The sequence below is a fragment of the Typha latifolia genome, chromosome 13 (assembly GCF_019914945.1).
Source record: "Typha latifolia isolate L0001 chromosome 13, TyphaL0001v2, whole genome shotgun sequence".
Taxonomy (NCBI): domain Eukaryota; kingdom Viridiplantae; phylum Streptophyta; class Magnoliopsida; order Poales; family Typhaceae; genus Typha; species Typha latifolia.
This window is the reverse complement of record NC_133098.1, coordinates 9,492,324-9,517,374: the sequence shown is the minus strand read 5'-3', so window position 1 is coordinate 9,517,374 and position 25,051 is coordinate 9,492,324. Positions and strand designations below refer to the sequence as shown.

The 25,051-nt window shown below is 38.0% G+C and overlaps 1 protein-coding gene across 2 annotated transcripts; it reads right to left on the bottom strand.

Moving 5' to 3' along the window:
• Positions 1-610: 610 nt before the first annotated feature.
• On the bottom strand, positions 611-23,143 carry LOC140800396 (uncharacterized). Of its 2 annotated transcripts, none has more exons than XM_073155162.1 (9): positions 22,728-23,143; positions 16,305-16,505; positions 16,109-16,211; positions 15,950-16,029; positions 15,784-15,861; positions 6,067-6,158; positions 2,511-2,622; positions 2,295-2,420; positions 611-946 (listed from the first exon to the last, which is right to left on the bottom strand). In XM_073155162.1, exons 1-9 carry the CDS (start codon positions 23,019-23,021, stop codon positions 824-826), a joined length of 1,209 nt encoding a protein of 402 aa, XP_073011263.1. In that variant the 5' UTR covers positions 23,022-23,143; the 3' UTR covers positions 611-823. The 2 variants fall into 2 exon arrangements, with proteins under 2 accessions (XP_073011263.1, XP_073011262.1); XM_073155161.1 differs by having other exon boundaries at positions 16,112-16,211; positions 22,728-23,141.
• Positions 23,144-25,051: the final 1,908 nt, after the last annotated feature.

Genomic DNA, 25,051 nt, shown 5'->3' with positions numbered 1-25,051 from the left:
AACTAGATATGCTTGGTTTATATCCGTCTACACTTTATGTTTTGTGTGTGAAATGAACAGGGGCTTTTATAATTTAATTTGTAGTATATATAAAGTCCAGTTACCATAGCTAACAAAAACAGGTCAGCCATCTTCCATATTTAAATTAATCAAACTGTATAATATGCATCACAGCGTATGCAAATGATACAGTTAAGATCCTTTTCCTTATTCAAGTTTAATAAATCCCGGAGTTTTTGACCAAACTACTTATGTTTCAAATTAAAATTCCCGGCAGTAGCTCTATATAAAATGCTGAAACTTTTGATGTTTTTACTGAAAATTTTAGTATTTTTACTATTAAATAAAACACTCAAAATTTAATCATTTTTCCATACCGATTTAAGCATTTTTTCATTCTGATCAATTAAGAGGAGTTAATTGTCAAAAAGAGCCAAATAAAAACACAAAGAGTGTAGCATCTCTTTTTTAAAGGCTAAAATGCTTATCTGATGAGCGTTTTCTTTAAAATCTTAAAAATTTTAGCGTTTTTAATAGGACTACGGTGCCCTAAATCCGTTTTGATAAATTAAATTTGGTTCAAGGCTAGTTTGGTTAAAAACTCAAAAAATAGCCTGAACAAACCCTTATTTGCTTTTACAATATATCTAAAGCTTCTACAATATTTATGATCTCAAGCACTGGCCAAGAAAATTGAAAGAAGAAAGAACTGAAAAAAAAAAAAAAAAAACCAAAGCATGAAGCTAGGACAAAAAAATGGATCCACCGGATGCATCAAGAGAAAATATGAATGATAGGACTTCAGAATAACCCAAAAGCTTATTCAGCTTCTCTCGTGTGATCTTGATCTGCAACTCCTGTTTATTATGTCCTGAAGTGCTTTCTTGGCTTCCTCCAGAGTTTCAACACCGTGATCCACTTCAAATGACAACCTTTGGATGTTGAACTGCATAACAAGCATTGCGAGTCAGAGAAAAGATAGTTTAATTAGAGAAACTACAGAGAGCATGTAAATTAGTAAGCACAAAATCCTATTTTCCTATCGATTCTTTTTCTTTCCACATTTGCGATGATCAAATAAGATATCACAGAAATGGAGCAATATGCCGTGTGAAAGGAGAGGGCCAAGTAAACAGAATAGCACACAAATTATTGTTATCATACGCAAGCTTTTGGCACCATCAACTCGAGAATCGGAAGGTTAAGGCAAAACTCGTAGACCTAGAGAAAGATCGGTTATTCAATACTTTACACATGCATCATATCTATAGGGTAGCTATGACCCTAAATAGGAATATAAAAGAAACTAGTGGGTACAAGGAATTGAAAACAAAGGTGAAAAGATCTATGGGGGTTCTAATAAAACATCCATTTCTCAAGGTCCTTGCAGAAAAAACTGTATATTAATATTGAATGCATTTTAGACAAGAGCTTAGACTTTTGAAGCCAAAGAAAAACCAAATGCATATTTTTCCAGACCAAAAAAGTCCTTCCCTTTCCACTGTCGCTGATTCAAAAAGAAATAGTGATAGACTGTAATTATGATTGTCCTACAGTTTTCGATAGAGGTATAGAGAGGGAGAGAAAGCATCCGGAGAGGAATCATCAGGACGGATAGATTGGCTGTCTCGCAGTTCATTTTTACACGAAGAGGGATGTTGGGATACTTGCAACAGCAGATCTCGTGGATAAATGATGGATCTATTCTATTCTTCTCTTCCAACTATCTTTTCTCTTTATTATAGAAGCCTTCTGTGGAGTTGCATGATCCTTCTCACCTAGTTCCCCGAGAAAGGAAGCCGAAATCTTTTTTCTTCCCTTTTGTTCAAGTACTTGGAACTTTATAGCCTAAGCATTCACATCCTCACAGAACCTAATATCACCCACATGTTCTCTTCTTCTTCCTTCATGCCAAGTGGCGCTCAAGTCCTCACTTGGTGGAATGTTTGGTATAAGGGTTGGTTCCCTACACCCTAAGTCCTAAATGTTAATCCCTATGCAGTCACACAATGTCTTCTTCTACCTTCATACCCACTCACACGGTGTCATTCTTCTTCCATAAATCTTCTTAGAGGAATGTTTGGTATAGGATTGGCTTAATTAGATTTAGTTTCACACATCAATACCACAATTCAGAATTACTATATACTTAACCCGCACTTACTATCTAGTAACTCTGCACATCTCTAGCACGAATTACTATCTAATGTCCATTTCGCACCATTACATATAGATTATAGAAGGGATTGCACAGAGAATCTTGAGGTTAGTAGATGGCATTATGCATCTTATACCTGTGCACCCTGCCGCACACGTATATCAGTGCCTTTGCTATCTATTGATATGAGAGCTGCATCATCTATCTCCACTTCTGTAGATAAGTGTTCTTTAAGTGGCTTTGAGAAGATTGTGTTGAGTTCCTATACGAAAGCACAAAGATCCATCAGATAGCACAGAAATAGCAGGCACTTAAAACATTGAGGCAGGAAATAGGGCATTCAGTAGATTACCTTGAGATTTTGTTCACCACCATCAGCAGCAATCTTGTCAGGTTGAAGGGCTTCGTATTCCTTTACATCAACCCATGCAACAGTTCCAAACCCTCCAATGAAATATATGTCACTAGCAATCATTGAGTTCAGTTAATGATCAGGACAACATATGCAACCTCCAACTCAGACAAGTATCAGTGGAAAATATAAAGATCGTCACGACAAGATGACAGAAGGATATGATAAAGACGGCAAGAACAGATAATAGATAATAGAGAGGTGTGGATGATGCGATGTTTCCAGGTTAAATCCTTTAGATTTTACTACCTCCCTCTTCTTCCTGTGCTGGAAGTCCAGAGCTACCGACATTTTCAACAAACCACTAGATACAGTTGAACTTTTAAGATTATCAAAACATAGTAGCTTCTACTTTAGTTGTCCCACAAGAATTTTCTCAAGTCCGTTTACTCTCTTCAATTAATATTACACAAATAAATTGAAAACCTAAAAACACATGATCTATAGCCATCAACACTTCTTTATCCTTTTTCTTAGAGCAAGAAGATTTTCTGGGATTATTTGACCAAAGCTGCGATGAAGTTAAATATCTGAAGTCTAAGGATTATTGTTCTTGTCTACAAGCTTTACAGATTATTGGGAAAATGGTGACCAGTAATGAGAATATAGTAAGCTTCCATTATTTCCAGACAAGGAAATATGATATCAGTATTAAAGAAAAAATTCTAGCAACCAACTTCTTTAGAGTTGTCCCAACCAAGGTTCCTAATTTTGGCTGATCTCGATCTAGATCGGGAATGGTTTCTGATGCAATGCTGATTTGAGTCAAAAGACTAGTTACAATTGAGGATCAGCTGAAATTGGTTGAAATCAGGTGCGGATTGGTGGGACCGGCCGAAATGACCCTTTGGGTTAATGGTTTGGACTCAGTTTATTTTAGACCAGATCCAAACTTATTCGACTAGGACCGACATCTCCTCTTTCCCCTTCTTTTAACCTCTTTCTTCTACTCATTTTCCCCACGATAGTAATCGGTAGATCTGGTGACCTCAACATCCAGCAATATGCCCTCCCTCTCTCACTCTCCATTTCTCGTTCTCTCCCTCGCTCTCTTTCTCTCTATCCCTCTCTCTGTCTCTCTATTATCATCTGCTGCAGCAGCAACATGGAGAGAGAGAGAGAGAGAGAGAGAGAGAGAGAGAGAGAGAGAGAGAGAGAGTCTGCAATAAGAGAGGAGTGGGAGAGAGTGAAAGAGAAGAAAGAGATAGTGAGAGAGGAGAGCCAAGAGAGTGCTAGCTATACTCGATAAAGAAAAGGAGCAGAGAGTAGAAATAAGGAGAATAGACTAGAGAGTTGAACTCTCTAGAGAAAGACAAAATATTTTCTATTTTCAATTTTCAGACTTGCTTTTTAGAAAGATGGGAAATTCTACTGACTTCACATGGAGCTAATTTATTGTCCTACTTTTCTATTATTATTAATTTTTTTCGAAATTTTAAATATTTTTTAGAATTTTATGTAATTAAAAATTAGTCTAATACTGAAACGACCAATATGTTGTTGATACAATTAATATTGTCGATCCATATTGGTTTTCCAAGCGAGGAGATCCAAGAGAGTGCAGGCTATACTTGACAAAGAGAAGGGGCAAAGAGTAGAAACAGGGAGAATAGACTAGAGAAATTGAACTCTTTGGAGAAAGACAAAAATTATTTTCTATTTTTAATTTTCAAACTTCTTTCAGAAGGATGAAAAATTCCATTGACTTCACATGGAGTTATTTTATTATCCTAATTTTCTATTATTTTTAATTTTTAATAGTTTCCTAGAATTTAAATATTTTTTTAGAATTTTATGTAATTAAAAATTACTCTAATACTGAAACAATCTATAGTTAATATTAATGATCCATATTTTTTTTCCCGAACGACCAAAATCCTGGTTTTAACTTTTAGAACCTTTACGTCAACTAATATGATGTTAGCAAAGGTTGATAATACCAAGGCTTTGAAATTCAGGATTTGAATCGAGATCGGCGCCTGAAAGAACGATCGTATCGATTACCCGAATTAGATCGGACTAGTTTTTATTACATAAAATTCTAAATATTATATAAAAATATAGGAATTTTTTAAAATATTTAGAAAAAATTGATAGAAAAATAAGGAAATAAAATTGCTCACATATAAAGCTTAAAAACTAAAAAAAGTATTCATTCAAAACCACGATAAATTTCGAGCTGGGTCAGTAAATTTCTATGCTCGTAAATTATCATTGCAAAAGTGAAATGAAGAGAGATCTTTATCTCTCTTCATTTTTTCTCTACAATAGTGAGAAAGGAGAGTTAAGGAGTGGGTAAAAAAGAGAGAGAAAAGAGAGATGGAAAAAGAAAACAAAAGAAAAAAAGCACTTACCCAAGTTCACCGAAGTGTGAAGCAACTAGAGGACTCGTCGAATTAGCCGCTGATGAGCTCGGTGAAATGTAAAGGGTGGGAGGAGAATTTATGTGAGAGATAAAAAATAAAACCTGAAATCCTAAAAAGAAGGCAACTAGAGACATCAATTACTAATGTTTTGCAAGTTGGATCTATTTAAATCTGTCTTAAATCTTTAAAAAAAAACCTATTTCAACTAGCTTCGAACAATACTAGCCAATCTCAAACCAATAACCAAATTGGTTTCCGGTTAGGATCGAGATCAACCGAAACTGAGATCCATGGATGATATAGGTAAAATAGTCGAAAAAGCTTTAATGACACGTAGTATAAGACCTATCTTTAGAACTCTAAAGAGGTTGACCAAGGTTGATGCAGGTAAAAGAGTCTTAAGAAATAAAGAAAAGTTATACCGCCATTGATCTTGTCTCAACCAACTATGATTGATCTTGTCTCGAACAACTATGATTGATCTTGTCTTAACCAACTATGATTGATCTTGTCTCGACCAACTATGAATTTGTGTTACATTCTCAATAGATAACTTTGATAAGAGAGGAACTGCCAAGAAACCATTTAGGCTATTTGGAAATAGTCGCCATCTAACTAACAATTTCGAAAACTGATTGAAGTTTCCTCAATAAGATGGATAGTCCAAAAGAAAGGAAATTATTTGTTCTCAAATAAAACACTGTTCTCTTCTCTAACACAAATATGCTGAGGCAAGAACCAACACCCTCATTTGTTTTAATACCCCTAACCGTCAAGGGAACTTTTTTCTCTTCCTAATCTTCTTGCCTCCCTATAAGTTTAGACCAAAGATACAAAAACAAAAAGTGGTATATTTAAGAAATAGAGAGAGATTGTCAAAGTTTCGTGTCACAACAAGAAACATCCAAATGATGAGAAAAGTAAACATAAGTTTTGTCAACTCAAATAACTAAGTTGTCAAGTTTAAGTAGATCTTTTATGCTCATTTTACTGAATCTGTTTTACAATCATGACATGAAATTTGCAAACATCAGTGTATAGATGGCCCCTCACTTTCTGGGGGAGCAGTAATGTAAGCTTGTTGAACTGAAACAATAGTATGCTATGGAAGAAAAGACTAAGCAGCAAACCTTATGTTCTGCATCCTATAATAGTAAAAGTTTCCCCATTTCTGGGATGCCCATTGTTGGTGTTTCAATATGTACTGCTGACGAGCCCATTCCTGAAATTGTGTTTTAAAACAAAATTTTATTTATGTAATATGTCTAAATTTTATGTATGAATATAAACATAAATTATGAGATGTTTGATGAAGAATATTAAAGTGCTCAAATAGTGTTATGATGGTTGGAATAATATGAAAAAATATCTGTCCACTTTGCCATTCAAACGCATATTAGAAGTCATTCGAATTTACAAAAGAGCATTTTTGGGCGTTCGAACGCGGTTTGGAAGTCGTCCGAAGTTACAAAGACTGTTCTCAATATTCCGATCAAGCTGTTTTAATGGGAATCCTTGCGTTCGAACAAGATCGCAAATTTTCACAAAATCTGCTAGTTCATGAGATCTTTTTGGAGATCTATTTACCCTTATTGTCAAGAGTTATTTATCTTATCACTAAGAGAATCTTTGAAGAAATATTCTACTTTATCTCTAAGAAAATTCATGGAGAATTTTTGAAGAAATGTTCTACCTTATCTCTAATAGATATATAAAAGGTTTTTAATCTAACCCTAGGGAAGCCGTCTAGCCTATCTCTTGAATCTTCTTTTGACGGCTAGTGGAGATCATCTCTCGGATTTAGACTTAACGTGATAAATCGCTCTCAATTCAAAGCATCTACACCAGATCTAGAAGAACGTCTCGAAGGTTACTACAATAGAATGATCAACCTCGAGGATTACTGAGATTTAGAACTATCATGGGAAGCAGTGTATCGCAGGGTCTAGCGAGCAAGATTATTACTAATTAAATTGTGAAGATCGATGGGTGATCTGTAAACTTTTTGTAATCATTACATGTCTTAGTAATTGGTTTCGATCCGTAGTTTTTTGCCTGGTCTGGGAATTTTCTTCGTAAAAATCCCGGTGTCTACAATTATCTTTTCATGCTTTATGTTTTACTTAGTCTAGGTAATTTATTATAAGATTTTTTTATTGGTATCATAGCATACCTAAGGATTCATAGTTTTTAGTCATATATCATTCAGAGGATGGATGGCCGTGCTGGCGGCGTACCGGCACGTGGCATGACCCTCCTAATAGCTTCGCCGCTCACCATCAACCTCGTCATTAAGCTACCTGTCGCCAATCGCTGCTCGCCGTAGCTTCGTCGGATTTGGATCCACAACTTAAGTTTTTAACCCCTCTCTCTCTCTCTCTCTCTCTCTCTCTCTCTCTCTCTCTCTCTCTCTCTCAGGCTAGGGCATCCGACGAAGCAACGGCGAGCGGCAAGCGATAGCAATTGCAAAGGCGAAAGTGAGTATCCCTTACATTTTTCTCTCTTTTTCTTACGGCACATGCCGTGCCGGTTGATAGTTGGCATGGTCTGTGCCTGTGGCATGACTATCGTTGATTCAGAGAATACTAAAGCAAACTCCGATCTTATATGAAAAATCAGTAGATAAGACATGCCATCATAATGACAATGAACTCTATACATATGATGCAAACTTCATAAGAAGTAACATTAAAATTCTGCAATTATATATTTTCTTTTCCTCTGAATGTCAAATCAACAAATGAAATTATATTGTCAAGATCTACTAGAAACATGTAAACCAACTCCGTTCTATAGTACACTATTCTTAGAGAGGCTACTTGATTGAGAAAAAGAGAAAGTATCTATCAGCAGATGAGTCTCAGCAAAAGAAAGTGAAAGAGCATGACAAAGTAAAAGAAATGACTTTAGTAGAAGGGCAGAAAGAGGATAGAGTCATTGCAAAAACTGGACATAATCCCATCATCACATCATGGACACCAAACTAATATGAATAGAGAGGAAAAGAGAAAAGTCAAGCCCTAAGCAATGAAATGGTTAGCAAAAACACCACAAAGTAAGACAAAAGTCGAGGATGGAACAGAAAATGATACCATGACTGAGATACAGCCAAAGACAAAAAGTCTGTTTCGCTGCCAACCTTAGCTTCTCTCACCTTTTCTCCTCTATGAAAATCTAAGAAATCATGACTGCATTGGTTTCAATGTCCTTGTAACGATCACCTTCCTAACCCCATGATCACTGCGAGTTAAAATCCGAAAACGAAAGTAGATTCTGATTCATGTAGAGAAAGTTAGGATTATCGCAAATCTCCAAAAGTTAAGAATAAATTAGAGATCCAACAGTTGGATGGTAAAGTACTACTATGACTGAGATAGATTCGAGATAGAAAACGAATCTACCAGAGTGGATCGCGGAAAGGGGAGGCCGAAGAGGCATGGTGGTGATCAGCCTAGGGTTGTGGTATGGTGGTAGAGATAATAATAGTGGAAGTCGAGGTAATCCGTAGGAAAAGGATAGAAAAGAAGTAGGGTCGTTCCTTAATGTCAAGAGGGTGTGGCCATACGAAAAGGAAGGTAGCAATGGTGGGCTGGTAGCTAGGGTTCCAAAGCTTGGAGGCAGTCGAACAAGGAAGAAGGAGACGATCTTACAAATTAACTTCAATAATCCAAGATAATTATCCAGGTGCACACCACATCTATTTATAGGTAACTCCCTGACTTAACTAGACTTGACAATAGGATCGAATATGCTCGAATCTTGTTGCCTAACATAAGTAAAAATACTTAATTAAAACACCTAAACTAGAGTTCCTCGTTGTCAAGTGTTCGTACGGCCTTGAGGGCGCTCGAATGCCTATTTAATTTTCTGGCTCTTGGGTAAATGCGTTTGAACGCCTGTAGGACTGTTAGAACACCTATTTAATTTTTTGCTCTTGGGAACTTGCATTCGAACGCCCAATCCCGAATTAGTTCTTTCAACTGCTGGAACCTATATTTCTTCTGCAAATAAACTATTATCTATCTGTTACAGTCCTGCAGGAACTTGCCATTATGCCTTTACCCTAAGTTAGATTCTTTGTTGCTAGAATCATCAAGAGCTTCCTTACCTTTCAGTGGAAGGAACATTATACTTAAGTCTGAGGCAAACTATTATGATATCTTGGAAAGAAAGTTCAACTCTTATTATAGGAGTTGTAATAACCTAGATCTAAAAAAAATTATAAATAATAATAATAATAATATATAAGAGAGAAAAAGAAAAAAAGAAAGAAAAACTTATTGGTTGCATGGCATGAGCGTGCCATGCAAACGAGGCTAGCGTTGTGGGCACCACGCGCCCCCAGCCGCCGGCCTAGCCAACTGGGTCGAGCCAGCCGAGGCGCAGTGGGCCCTGCTGCCGCACCACTCTCTCTCTCCATAGCCCTCTCTCTCTAAACTCTCTCTCTCCCACTCTCCCTTACCCTCCTCTCTCTCTCTCTCTCTCTCTCTCTCTCTCTTGATCGACCTTTTTTCTTTCTCTCCTGTCACTGCCGCCGCACTCTCCTCACCGCCTCTCTCTCCCTATAGCTCTCTCTCTCTCTCAATCACCTCCTCTCAAACTTTCTCTTTCTCTCCTTCTCTTACGGATGTCGGCCTGCCGCCACTGCTGCTGCCACCACCACCGCTGAGGTGAGCCTCCCTCCCTTCCTTTCTATTCTTCTTCTTCTTTTCCTCTACTTCTTCCTCTCGTGGATCTAACTTCTTCTCTGACAACAAGACACCTATCTAAATCACTTATTTTATTTAGTTAATCTAAATTAGATTTTTACTTTGACTTTTTTAAGATTAGATATATTTAGTAACATGGTTATTAGATAAGTGTAATTAAATCAAATCATTTAATTAAAAATAAAAGAAAAAATTCTAAACATAATAAATTATCATATGTTACACAAACATATCCTAATTGGATAAATAACTAACTTTATATTACTTAAACATTTTTAGATCCCCCCTCCCCTCTTATTTGAGATCCCGTAGACCTTGCTAATGATGTGTGACGATTGATTTATGGACGTGAGGGATATGTGTATTAGGTCTTCTGACCAAACTGTGAGTAGTTTTATCTCCTAGATGCCTTTCTCAAATTAGGATATATTATATAATTATGTATATACATAATTTTGCCTCTAGCATGATTATATGACCTTATTTAGAGATAATTTTAGTTGAGCATATTTTATCATGCATTTGATTATGCTGATCTAGGATATGAGTATGCTAATGACATATAGAGATGATTAGAGATGATTATACTATTATGATTTTATGTCGAGATGATCTTTAGTATGAGTACACATGTGATAGACTAGCAAGGACATACATATGTTAGATATATGATTAGAAATTCTATTGCATTATTTTCCTCTTAACTTCCTTACCACCTAAATTCCTGATATGCATGACTTGTTATAATACTAAATATATGCACGTGATCTATCATATAGAAGAAAATGCATAAATCTCACTGATAGAAAGTTAATAGAAAAAGTATGTAGGTACCCGAGTAGGCGCCAGGGTTAAGCGTGTCTGGATTAATGATTATAGTTGCTGATATGCGATATCTCGTGGCCCACGTCCAAAGTCAGTTGAGTTTATGCGCACAGACAATCAGACACCTTCCGTTCGCTAGGGCATGTGTGTGGCGAATTACCCTAATGTGATTTCCATTAACTGGTGGGGTACCCGATCTAGATGGATTTTGATATACCCTTAGTGTATGGCAAGGTATGATTACGATTGAATACCTGTAGCGTATGGCAAGGTATGCTTTGAGCCTATGAGCAAGATGTTGAGATCGGGTATCGGGTATTGATTGTGCACAGTGGTCTAGTATGATGACATATAAATATTATATTGATGATTGAGATGTTGAGAAATGCATATGAATTTCATTATCATCTGATTACCTAATTATCGAGTGGTCGATATTGATACGATCTCCCCTTTAGACTAAGGTTCGATCTTTCCCAATTCTCAGATCTGGACTGGATCTGGTACGGAACTTTGTAAATAGATCCTGAAAGATGCCGCCGTCAGATTGACATGAAATTTTGATATGTTGTAATCCCAGAAAAGAGCTTTCCAACAAATTAAGTTTCAAGCAAATCGGATGTGGGGATCTCGAGGTATCGTCCGATTAGTGGACGAACGTCGGGGGAGGTCTGACCAAAATCCGTGGATGGAGGCATGAGATCCTAGATGATAGTGGTTGGGGGTGGATCAACGTTAATGGGGTGGCACCGGTGAAAAGTGGTAGTGGAAGGGTTATGGTTGATGGAAGGGTTAGGGCAAGTGTTGGATAGATTGGAAGAAAGGGGAGGAGAGGACCACCCCTAAGGGACTAGGGTGATTGGCCGATCGAGGGAGGTTAGAAGCGGCGTCGCCGGGGATCGAGAGAACGAGAGCGAAGAAGACAAATGAGGCAAGGCAAAACTCAATTCTTCAATAATGACTCTATAGTTGCTATCCACATCCTTTAGAGGCTAACCAAACAATTCAAAATTAACTCTAAACAGTACACTATCGCCGACCGCGTTCAAACGCGCCCGCTCGCGTTCGAACGCACCTAGTTCGCTCTTCTCTGGATTTGCGAACGCGATGCAGGTGTTTGAACGCGCGACCGAACGCACCTGTTTCCCACTTCTCTGGACTTGCGAATGCGATACAAGCGTTCACAGCGCGTTCGAACGCTGCGTTCGAACGCACAATTCACACTCTTTGGACGTGATGCAGGCGTTCACAATCGCGTTCACAACCGCGTTCGAATGCACTCCACCCGCGTTCGAACGCGACTTACAAAAAACTTATTTACTTAGGAATTAAACATTAAAACAAGAAACAAAAACACTCCTAAAGTGAATCCATGCTCGAGACAACATCGGTGAAGTCCGAATCGTATCAGATATACATCATATATGGTTGCATTTGATATTATAGCATGGTCATGGTCGACATGCATCATGTGTCATATCTGAGAGAGTTATGATGATAGTAGGACATAGAGATTTGTTTATTCATTATCGAGGATTATATATTTTTATTAGTTATGACATGTTATCTACCTTTCATTTATGTATTATAGAGGAACATTCCTATACTCATTTATGACATGATACTCTTTATGATTCATATTATCTAGTACATGATTTACTCTCTGTTTGGCATCACTGATTCAGGGTAAGGTTTATTTACTGAGCCTTTTGCTTATGTCTCTCGCTTTATTTTTTTCTAATCTTCAGATATTATGGTACGTGATAGTGACTTGAGATATCCTGAGATATTTTAGAGCAAAACTGAAGTGAGCTATAGACGTGAGATGGTATAAAAGATAGTTTAACCAAATATTGAATTGTACCATTATTTAGTATTTGCACTTCATTGTATAGACGGTGATTTGTATAATACAGGTTAGATTATAGTGTACTCATATATTAGTGATTTTAGTTGTATGTTGATGGTTTATCGTGGCTTATGTGGGTCCTATTAGATTATGTAGCTGTCTAGTATGATTGTTGTGGACTTATACATTCATATGTTAACAGGCTTATTTAGTTAATAGTATGATTCATCTCTGAGATGGATTATGTTGAATATAGGTGTATCTGTGCATGACGGGCCCCGCCCGTTCCGTTGTGTACACCATGCGTGTCGTGTGGGCGCGTGGACGTGCACATGCTCGTGCCGGGCGAGGGCGTTATAAGAGTAAATCTGAACTTCCTTATATATAGCATGGCATGCATTGATCAAACTGCTCCTAGACACTTAATTCTCGTGATAGCTCATCTTAAGGGCCAAGCACTCTATGAAGGATTAGATCTCACTTCATAGCTTGCTAGAGAAAATCTTACCTTTTCCATGTGAGATAGTGTCTCCCACACATTTGTTAAGATGCATGGGATTGATCTCATAGATTAGCTACCCTAGATCTCTTGATATAACTTATTATTTAATACTTCTACCCAAGCAAAAGTTGAATTTATCATACGCAAAACCCATTGATCATGGTTTTAGATTATATAGGAATACACCTTTTCTAAATATTCAGGGCAAATAGTGTTGGAATACCTCCTTTTCTAACATGGTTCTTGACCATGCAAATCTTGTAACGTTTCCATAGTTTCCAGATTTATATAGCTTCCTACATTATCTAGCTATAGTACTCAACATGTTTAGAACCTAAATTCCTTTGCAGTTTGTTAGTACTTCCTACAACCTATAAGGCTTTCCAAGAGCGTCGACAACTATGTTAGTATCTATATAGCCGAGCTAATTACTATGGAGACATGTCTACATACTAGTCACTCTAGCTATGCTCCTCTATCATCGCCCGTGTTGACTAGTAGAAATAAGGTTCTTGCTACTATTGTTATGTTGATTCTTCTCATTCTCACTCACAATTCTCCCGTGTTGACTAGTAGAAATAGGCCGGCCTCGGCAAGAGAGAGTTTGAGGGAAGGAGGACAGAGAGAGAAGGACTGAAAGAGAGAGTGGAAGGAGAAGAAAAAGATAAAGATAGAGAGAGAGGCGGTGGGGGGTTTGGCGGTGGCTGCGGCGGCGCTGGGGCCCGCCGCGGCCAGCTGGCCGAAGCCGGTTGGCTACGGCGACGCGAGGGCCCCCCCCCTCCACGCTGCCCCATTGCATAGGCACGAGGCCAGCCACATTGTGGCCGGCCATGTCGTGCCTATGCAAAGAATTTTATTTTTTTTAAGTTTGGGTTGTTACAGCGTTTCGAACGCGAAGGCGCATTCGAACGCCCTTGCGAACCCCTGTATCAGGTTCACAAAAACAAAGAATGCAAAATGTGCATTCACGCGGTCGGGCGCGTTCGAACGCGATCGGCGGGAATCTTCTAGAATTAAGGTTAATAATTGTATTTTGGCTAGCCTCTATAAAGGTGTGGATGGCAGCCAAAATCATTATGCTATTGGATTATTAATTTCTTACCTCCTATCTTCTCTCTACCCTAATCTCCCTCCTCTCTTTTCACCAACCTTCCACCTCTACCGTTGGCAAGGTCTCTCCTAACTTCTAATCTCCCTCGTCTGTTGAGTCCTCCTCTCTTCTTTGGGATCTCGACCACTTCTTCCCTTTTGTCTTTATCACTTAAACAACATCAATCATCCACCTTCACCTCCATTACCATCTATAACCCTAACATCCACTCCACTCGTCACCATCACCATCATCCGTAATATATCGTGTTTTCGTCCCAGTTGTAGTTCAAATCTGTGAAGGGCGTAAATACAAAAAACGTAGTTCAGGGAGTTACGGATCGATTCCACTTGGTTTTGTAATTTTTTAACTACGAAAGAATATTTGGTGAATATTTTTCCTCGATTGCGCGGACTGCTTCCGGTAATAAATTCAGATCTTAAAGGAATCGTTCCGTAGCCTTATCAGAGAGAGTGTGAGAGAATGGATACTTCAGACTAACAGTTAGAGGGCTAGGAAAGAAGAGGAGGAGGAAGTGAGATTTTTACTTTTTAGGCTTTATATGTGAGTAATTATTATTTCTTATTTTCTTATAATTTTTTCTAAATTTTTAGAAATTTCTCAACATTTTTAAATAATATTTAGAATTTTATTTAATTAAAATAGTCCGATCTACGGGCGGCCGATACGGTCAATAAGTATCATTTTTACGGACAGCCGATTTCGATCCCGATCCCGATCCCGATACCGATTTTCGAAACCTTGGTTAGGAGTTGTAATAGGAGAAGTGCAAGAACCACAAGGCCAAAGATCATCCTCATCAAAGTGCAGCAGACCTACAAATGCTTCCACCATGATGGCCACTAGTACAACTTCCATGGCTGCTCCTTTTGATCGTCCTCAATAGATTGAACAAATTTTAGCTCAGCAAAGTCAAGCCTTAGCCTTCATTTGCAACGTCGCGAGTCAGCTATGTCTACATCTCAGTCTGATTAGTCAACTTTGCAGATTATGGTGCCACAATAATTGGATTGTGGATTATGGTGCCACTCAGCACGACAGGAGAGATAGTTGATTCTTCAACAAGTCACCTAACTCCTTAAGTATTTTGCTAGCAAACCCTATGTGAAAGAGACTATTTTTTGGGGGATAATGTTCTTATATTTTGTTTGAGGAACATCGTGTGACTATATATTCTTTACCCTAATTAGAATCAGAACAAAATTCCTCTCCCATAACATGATGCTTTAAAAACTGGTACACTTTAAATCCTCCTTGTGTAAACATTATAACTTAGTAAACCCCAAATAGTCATGAATAAAGGCTTGGTTGTTGTTGTTGTGGTTTATGTGAGCATGAGTGCATGACAGTTCACATGCTTAATTGCCTATTACCATGTAGCTTCCAAAGCTGGACCTGGTACATTGGTACCACAAGACAAACTACACGGGAGGATATGGTAACATAAATTTCACAAGACTTTTAGCTCAATATGTATAAATTGGACAGAGAGGCGCATTAGATACATAACCAGAAAATATTTTAAAAATAATATAAATGAATGAGAAGAGAGAGGTAAATCAAACACTAAGAAATCTTTTATATGCCTGAAGAACAATCATTAGACAAAGCCTACTAGCACTATAGGGATTATTCATCAATGGTGAGTAGAAGTGTCCAAATATCAAATTACTAGCATTAATAAACATGTAGATGGCTAGATATACTCAGACTATTGAATGAAATATCTAAGAATAGGGCTTTCTCTCTCTCCCTCTCTGAGTTCTAAGTGGCAAAAGACAAACTCAAAAAGGATCCCCAAACAACTAACTAGAAAGAAAAGTAAAATCAGTAGTATGGTCTGATAAGAACCTGTTGCTCAGCTGGTAGTGGGACAATATCACCAAATATTGTAACACGTGCATTTGATAATCCACTCCATCCAGGTATCTATGAACAACAAAATCTTTATGCTGAAAAGGTATCCTAGAAAATTTGGTCCTTGGAGCATAATCATTAACATCAGAAAGAGTCACACCTGTACAACAAGTGTGCATCTTGGATCTGCCAATAGATTTCTTGTGTGGATAGCCAATGGTGACAGTGAAAAAATTGGATCTGCTCAAAGTGTTTGTTTATCAAACAATTAGACTAATGGAACAATATATAGGTGCAGCATAAGTCCAAGGCAACTTACGACCCATTGAATCAGGTGCAAAGTCAACTAGCGAACCAAATGGGTACCCTGCTCGACGATGGTGCATTCGAGACATGACAGTGCATAAGTGAGCAAACCGCGCCTGGCTTAAGAAAAGGAACAACAAAGTAGCATATTTTGAAGAAAAAAAAATTGTACTCTGAGGCATCAGACCAGAGTATTGGGTAGCAAGTACCTGCTCCATCAGATTGCGGACAGCCAAAGCTGGTGGAGGTAAATCATGAGCAGAGGTTGCACTCTGCACACCACCTGAAATGGGTGTTCTGAACAATCCAGCCCTAGATCCACTTGTACCACTTCCGCCGGTGACGGGTATAACTGCTTCTGGTTTTTCAGTTACACCCAATTCATGGCTTTCACTGTTACTCAAGTCACTCTTACGACAAGAGAAGCAATACTTATCAGTCCTCATTCCCAGTTGTTCAACAAAAGGTTGAAGAAAGGATTTGTGTAAATTATAAATTACAATCCTAGAACTTAGAAGTACAAAAAGGAGCAAAATAATTATTCAACCAATAAAAGGACCAAACTAACAGAAGTTTTCTCATTTTCATAATTTTCTTTTACCTCAATCAGTTCTTCAACTATAGGAAGTCATTCAGAACACTAAAAGCTACACACATCTGATATTGCTTCACTAAAAATAGTTGCCAAATACCCCTTTTAATGATCCATTAATTAAGACTCAATGGAATAGATTTTAATTATAATTCTCATTGTAGCCCTCCTCTATATTCCCTCAAAATATTTAATTCACCCCATTCATATGTCAATCCAGCATGACATAGGTTTTTAATATGAAACTTAGAGCTAGTAGAAATTCTCAAGAGAAAGGATGTGGAACTTAGAGATATAACCACATCTGATAACAGTAGTACAGAACCAACTTCCACATAGCATATAAGTACCAACTTCCACATAGAAAAGATCTATAAATTCCTATTTAGTCATTTATAACAAGAAAAAACAGTTACAATTACCCAAAAAAAAAAGTAAAATTGCCAATGAAAAAGGTATTGGGCAGGAAAATTTTGCATGCACTATTCCGTTTAAACTCCAATAGGAAAAGAAAAATAGAAATTCTCTTACGAGAATACCAACTCAAGCAAAATGGATACAACCCCTTTTTATTCCATAGAGAAATTTAGGTATGTAAACATGCATGCTTGTACAAAATCAATATATAACATTCATGAACATTTAGCATTTTTAATGAACATGTGTAATTGTCAAAGACTCAAAGCCTCCGTTCACTTGTCGAATAGGAATAAACTTATTCTAGAATAAGCCTCCTTATTCTAATGTAGTAATTAAACAACTTACTTTATTCTAGTATAATAATTCATTATTTTCTCTCATCTTATTCCATACAAATTTTAAAAAAAAATTAATAACTCACAATTATTATTTTGCTCCTAAATTCGACAATACTTAATTACACATCACCTCAACTACAGTTAATATTCTCTCTCTCTCCACTATCTCTTCTTTTAAATACTGGTCATCTAAGCTACAGTTTAGGTTTTATCTTTAGATTATTTTTGTAAATAACCTATTTTGTTAAAGATAAAATAACATTTGAATATAAATATTATTTAACACATAATATGATTGAATACATTCATTAAAATCAATATAAATGATTAAATACTCGATAATATGATTGAATACTCTATAATATAATTGAACACATAATAACATTCAATACATAATTGATAATATTCAATAATTAAAACTAATATCTAGTTGAACGTAGAATGACAAGAAGGATGAAAGAGTTCATTTGCTGGCACAAGAATAACATGGGAATGTTGCGTTAAATACTGTTGATATTCTTCAAAACTTATCCACTGATAATATTGCTCGTTATAATGTCTCACATAATTTTCATACAAATAAGAATTTTGTAATTCTTCGATGATATAATATGTATATTGAATATGCACGGGAACGACCGACGCCGGCACAAGCACAGGCACACCATAAATATATACAGATTATGGATATGAAGTATAATAAGGGTGTTGTGTGGCTCTGGTGGGTGTGATTGATATGATGGTAATGATGATGAAATCATATCATCCTGTAGGCACACCTCTCATGATATTCTGCTACCTATAAACTCAAGTCTTTCACAAATCTGACTGTAATCATATTGAGCTTGAGATGGTCCCTTTTCTTTCTTGTCTCTAATAAATTCGGCTTTGTGGTTGTCTAGGTCTGCTAAATGAGTTGTCATTCCAATTTTAAAAACTGACAAATAAGTTGTTATTTCAAAATTGACAAATGACAAAAGTTAATTGATTAAAATAAGAAAAAGTTTTAAAAAATAGGTTCTACATGTCATATCATGTTTGCTAAGAAAATAAGTAAAGTTGATTTGATAAAGATTGATGGAAATAAAAAAAAATTTAAAAAAAATGTCTCTACATTGGCACATGACCGGCACAGATCGGCACGGCTCGGCACTACTCGGCACGGGGGTGTGCCACTAGCACACCCCATGCCAAGCACGGCAAGTGCCGGTCGGCACTGGGCGTGCCGACCGGCACGGCCATCCTTGATTGTAGAGTGCAATTAGGATTAGTCATATTTTGAGAAAATTGGAATTATCCTCCCTAGTCTCTCTTCTCTCTTCTCCCATCTTCGACTTAGGTCTCTCTCACATTATCAACGAGTCGTTGTGCCCCTCCCTTGGCTGCCAACAATCCATCTCATATGTCAGCCCTCCCCTCCTCTTTGGGCACCGACCACCTCCTCCATCCTCTTCTTTGTCACCCTACCACATCTAGCCACCCCCTGGAGGTGCTCACGCCCTACCCTTCATCTCCACCAACCTACAAGCCACCAACGCCGTCTCCACCACTTAGCCTAGCCTCACCGTGCTCCACCCCTATAACGTCCTAAACCTTCCTCTCTATCCCAAATCAATTATATTCATCTCCACCACATCCTCACCACTATTACTGACCTACAACTCCACATTTAGCCCTCTAACCCAAAATCATCACCCGCCTCCAACACCACTATCGGAACTTTGCCAATATTAGATCGAGATACAGTCTTAATCTGGGAAGAGCATGAATATCAAAAACATAGATCAGCAGGTTGCAAAACAAACCCCTATGGTTTCGTAATTTTCTAACTTCAGACAAATATTCTCCACCGATTGCGCCGAATGCATTCCTACAACACCATCCGACCTACCCTTCAGAGATCAGGTCATATTATTGGTATTAGAGCCACTGTTCCTCAGTCACAATGACCGTGACTAGATACCATGGCTGCAAGAAGCCAAGGAGAGAATTCCCAAGCCATGGATCCCACATAAGTCATGGAGGCGAGGGTGTCACCCGCTCCATCCTCACCACCACGGCCGATTCCTCCATTGGCACCGACGCCCCAACCTAGCATGGGAGACATAGCAAACATGTTTGCCATCATGCAAGAGGCGTTGTTGGACATCCGCAGCAGCCTCGCGGTGGTGAGGATGGAGCGGGTGACACCCTCACCTAATGTCAGAACAAATCGGCTTCCTCACGAGGGCACTGCTGCCCCTGTGCATACAGTGGTCCCTCCACCATCAAGGTGTATTCCAGCACCAAGATAGCCATTGTTGCCCACTTCAGCAGCAAGGCATCAATAAATGGGCGCTGGTCTACACCGGCCTCCACTCGAGCCATCGGTAGATGACTTCAAGTGGGTAAACTTTGACAAGCTCGCACCTCAATGAGCTTACCATGAAGATCGAGAGCCTAGACACCATACTAGAGGGTCATGGCTATCCTTCACTACGTTCGAGTAGACCCAAGGAGAGAAGATCCAAGGGTTGGATCTCCACTATTCATAGGCACTAGCCCAAGACCTACCATCGGATCAGGCCAAAACCATAGTGTACCCATGGCTGCCCCAATCCATATGACGACTCCACCGTCCCAATATCTAGACTTTGAAAATGACATGGAAAAGTACCTATAGGGAAGCAAACACATCACCCGTGCCCACTTGGCTTATGGCGCCAGTGGCACCTCACCTCGAGGAGAAAGAACTAGGGCGAAGCGAAGTTTGATGAACTAGCCCCTCTACAGCCATCCCAAAAGGCCACAACTATCCCTCAACAAGCTAAGATGGAACTAAGAAGGGAAACAACGAGAAGATCAGAATCAAGGCCGAACGGTGCAGCTTTAATTTTTTCGATTTGACGACAGAGATCCACTCAATTGGATCTACTGCGTTGAACAATTCTTCTCACATCAGGAGACAACAGAGGATCAAGAGATCCTTTTGGCAACCTTCCACCTTGAAGAAGCTGCCATTCAATGGTACCAAGCCACCCAAAGGGCAAGATTGTTTAACTCGTGGAACGGACGACACGTGCGGCTTAATGAGGTTTGACACAAGATGGTGCCACCTTGCATCTAGTGGTGGAGCTGCCTAAAATCAGTATCCACGATGCCTTATTGCAAATAATGGAATCACCTAAGCCCCTTGGAACAGAGAGAGATACATTAGAATTGCCCCAATCACCGACAGCTCTAACAGAGGCCACGCTGGGCGCAACATCACATTGACCCAATTCAATCGATTTGGTCTCTATTTCGGGTCTAGTCTTTCCTCCCATTTCATATTTGAGAAAAGCTTGCCTGGAGGATCCAAAGATGATCAACTCGAGTCCAAGAAAGAGGTTCAAGCCACAAACGGACCAATGGAGACTATTTGATTCTTCCCAATCTATGACTCAAAGCTAAAGGAAGTCGGCTTGAAGGATCCAAAAGTGATTGAGCTAGAGCCCATGAGATATCAGTGGACTCAAGTTAGACCAATGGAGCCGCCCGATCCACCTGCACTCGAGTCAGGCAAGATTTAAGGAGCATTTATTACACCCATCATTTTGAAGACAAAGTGAGCAAAAGCATGGTGGATTAATATGATCTGAGTCAGAAAGACCACCTCGTAGACATTGGCATGGATGTTAGGCTCATAGCTTGAGTCATTTATCTAGCTAGTTTTTTATTTCCGCATTGGGTTTAGTTTTATTTTAGCTTATGTTAAGCCGATTTAGATGTTGGATTAGTCATGAACTTGATTTAATTAAATGGTTTAAGTCAACCGGTTAACCTCCAATATATATTGTGGAGTGCAATCGGGATTAGCCATGTTTTGAGAAAATTGGAATTATCCTCCCTTCTCCCACCTTCGACCTAGCTTCCCCTCGCATCATCAACCCTAGTCGTTGTGCCCCTCCCTTGGCCGTCTCCACCACTTAGCCTGGCCTCACTACTCTCCACCAATCCCCCTACAATGTTCTAAACCTTTCTCTTTGCCCCCAAGATCTATTATATTCATTTCCACCACATCCTCACCACCAGTACTAACCTACAACTCCACCTTTAGCCCTCTAACTTGAAATGATCTCCATCGACCTCCAACACCACCATTGGGACTTCGCCAATATTAGACCTAGATATAGTCCAAATCTACGAAGGGCGTGAATATCAAAAACATAGATCGGGAGGTTACAGAACGAACCGATTTTGTAATTTTTAACTTTAGACGAATATTTGGTGAATATTCTCCACCAACTGTGCAGACTCCATTCCTACAACCCAATCCAACCTACCCTCTGGAGATCGGGTCATTTCAAAGACAAAGACATTAGATTACTGACTGATGTAATTATGGCAGTCAGTTAGTGAACTTATTCTTAAAGCAGATAATGAGAAAGGAGTCTATGCTACAAAAGGAATAAGAAACTAAATAACTAGCAACCTGCAGAAAGAGCATAAAATTGCATATCTACCTAAGATCAAAATAGTCCACAACTGAGGATGGAAGATAAAGAACTTTTGCAAACTTATCCAGCGCAATTGAAAGGGAGCGGAGCAAAGCAGGAGGTTGATAAGTTAGTAATGTACTACCACCTCATTCACCAAAATGAAAATAGTAGGGTAAAGAAAATGCACTATCTAAGGCCATAAATCATCCCATTGGATAATTAAGTGGAGAGTTCACTTAATGGAAGTTAGACTACAAAATAGAAGTCAAAGAGTTGGCCAGAATCAATTTCATTAAACATCTTACTTTCTTTGCAACAAACATTGTGGAATTCAAACACTTAAATACATGCTACTTTCTTAAATTCTCTGCTGTCTTAAATTGGAAGTTTCAAAAACAATGCGGCGATGACAATGTTCTTCAGAGCCTATAACAAGCTTGACTTGACTATAAGACATTAGGAATTTTCTCAAATTCAGGAGAACATCTTTAGCAAGAATATCCTACTACGTTTCTATTCTTAGATATTTTGAATCATGTGTTAGTGTTGGAAGTTCTGCATTTTCCTTATTTATCTTTAAGAAATTCTATGACACCATCCAGGAAACCTATTCAAGAGACAGAAAGTACAGATGGTTCAAATCAAGATTGAATACCAATTTCTCATGATACCGACATAAGCACCTCTCGAGGATATAGTTCTTGAATCAAGAATCTCAACTTAGACCTTCTGACAATGATAAAATTATCTTTTATTCGCAACCAAAATTGCTAACCTAGAACAACCCAAATAATCAAATTTCTCAACCTTCAAGAAGAATACCTCAAGCAAAGGCAAATCAAAGTCGGGAACCGAAGCAGACCCATTACGCAGCACCGCATCATCTCCACCGCTGCTTCTGGTGTCGTCACCAGGAAGAGCTCCAAACCTACTCCAATTCCTCCGAGAGCTCGTTTCGCACGTCGAGAGCCTCGAAAAGTTGAAATTTTCCAGAGTTCTTGAGAACCCACATAGAAAGTTGGGAGCTTTGAGGAGGGCAGAAGAGATCGGGGAATGCCGAGAAGGAGCGATCTCGGCGAACCTGGGAGGCAGGAGAGAACTCGAGATTGCTTCCATAGCCGCAAAACTGTAGAAAGTCAGTGTGGATGACGGGATTGTAGAGAGAGACCAAAGTGGACTTTGGAACTGTGGATTAGATCCTGAATGGGATTGGAGGGAGGGGTTTAGGCGAGAGATCGTGAGAGAGAGGGGAGAATAAGGCACGACTTTTGGAGCATGCAGTACGTGGTGCAAATATCGGGTCGGGTCAGCCGATCCAAATGTCAAGCCCGATTCGTTTGGATTGGACCGAGTCCGATCCGACCCAATGCTCCTTTAATTACTTTGGGTCCGAGCCCGACCCGATCCAAATGTCAAGCCCGATTCGTTTGGATTGGACCGAGTCCGATCCGACCCAATGCTCTTTTAATTACTTTGGGTCCGAGCCCAACCCAATGTATAAATAAGCTTCGCAAACAAAAAATATATAAAATACATATATTATAAAAAGTATTTATCAATAAGTCAAGTCAGGTCCGGTCCGACTTAAGGAGTGTTTGGTTGCTAGAAAGTTAGGAAAAAAAGTTTCCATTCTCAATTAACTTCTCTATTTTTCAAGTTGTCTGCTGAGAGTCCAGCAAAGATCCCACCAATGTATTAATTTTGAGCGATAGAAATGGTGTAAGTACAAACACTAATGTAACCCTTAGCTGATTTCACCTCCTTAAATAAAAAATTAAAAAAACACTCTCTATTTTTAATATTTGATTGTCAAAAATAAATATTAAAGAAGAGAGTCAATTAATTAAAATAAGACATTAAATTAAACTTCACTTTCTAACAATAAAATATTTTTTTTCTTTTTAAAATTAATGATAATTAATACCTCCAATCTTGGACTTTCACTTTGATAATTGCATTTTTATTTTCATTATTGGCTTAATGGCATTATAAGAGTTGATTTGGCTTCTCCAGTTGGTGATTAATGGATTCAACAAAATAAATAGATTATTCTATAATAAAAAATTATTATTTTAAAAAATAGAGATAAACCTGGGAAAAGATTTTAGAATAGGAAAAGATAATAAACTTTAGAATATATCTTTTATTTATTAAAATAATTAATTAATTAATTTGGCCTTACTTATTTATGTATTATCTATAGTAATATATTATGATTTAGATTCAAATTAATCAGTATAATGAGTATAACATATCTACAGTAAAAAATTATTTTAATATGAAAATAATGGGATGTCCATTTGTGATGATATTTATGTGTAAGTTAGGGATTTTCAAGGTACGACTCTTCTCGTACTATTTGAGACAATCATTAATTGATCATGAGTCCAACTGGTTGGGTACTATTTCTATTTGAGACATTATTAATTAATCATGAGTCCAACTATCTGGTGGGTAGAATAAATTCTAAAATATGAGGTTGGAGATGTAAAATAGTGAAAGACACTATTTGAATCATAGTTATTATTCAAGAATTAATTAATTAATGTGTTATTAGTTATGATAAGCAAAACCATAATAAAAGTTTTTAAATTTTAATACTATTATAGAAGACATAAGATTATACTGGTCCTATATATATTCTTTTTAGATTCTAGAATTATTTTTAAAAAAATTTATAATAATATTTAAAAATAATTAGCAATCTGATTAGTTTAACTAATAACTCTGAGGAGGAAGTCGTTACCATTTGACTCCGCTTCTAAGGTAGAGATTATTATTACTCAAACCCTTGTCGAGGTGGCAATACCTTCCTTGGAGGCAGTTAATGAGAAACCTCTATTGTGGAGATACCTTGAGAAGTTAATGTCTCTTTCAAGGAGCAGCATGATGAAAAATATCTTCTATCAATCTCTTGATTTTAGCTCTTTAATGCAACGCCTTGCTCCTTAGGCATATAGATTATAAAAATATCCTCCAAAAGATGAGGCTCTTTGTCCTCTTCGGTGACTAAACATAGAGAAAATCTTCCACCACTCTCCTACTTGAATAAGTAGGCGGCTAGGAGATGAAAATCGATGGTTATCATTTATGTAATCGATATAACCATGTGATTTTTTTTACTTTTAAATTTTTATTAGAAAAAG

Bases quoted from the DNA above. Each gene is read 5' to 3' on its own strand.
- LOC140800396 (XM_073155162.1), bottom strand. From the start codon at position 23,021: ATGGAAGCAATCTCGAGTTCTCTCCTGCCTCCCAGGTTCGCCGAGATC. The intron at 16,030-16,108 runs GTAAGTTGCCTT...CACTTTGAGCAG, and splicing joins TGCACCTGATTCAATGGGTC to ATCCAATTTTTTCACTGTCA. The intron at 2,623-6,066 runs GTTTGCTGCTTA...AATGATTGCTAG, and splicing joins TATAGGATGCAGAACATAAG to TGACATATATTTCATTGGAG.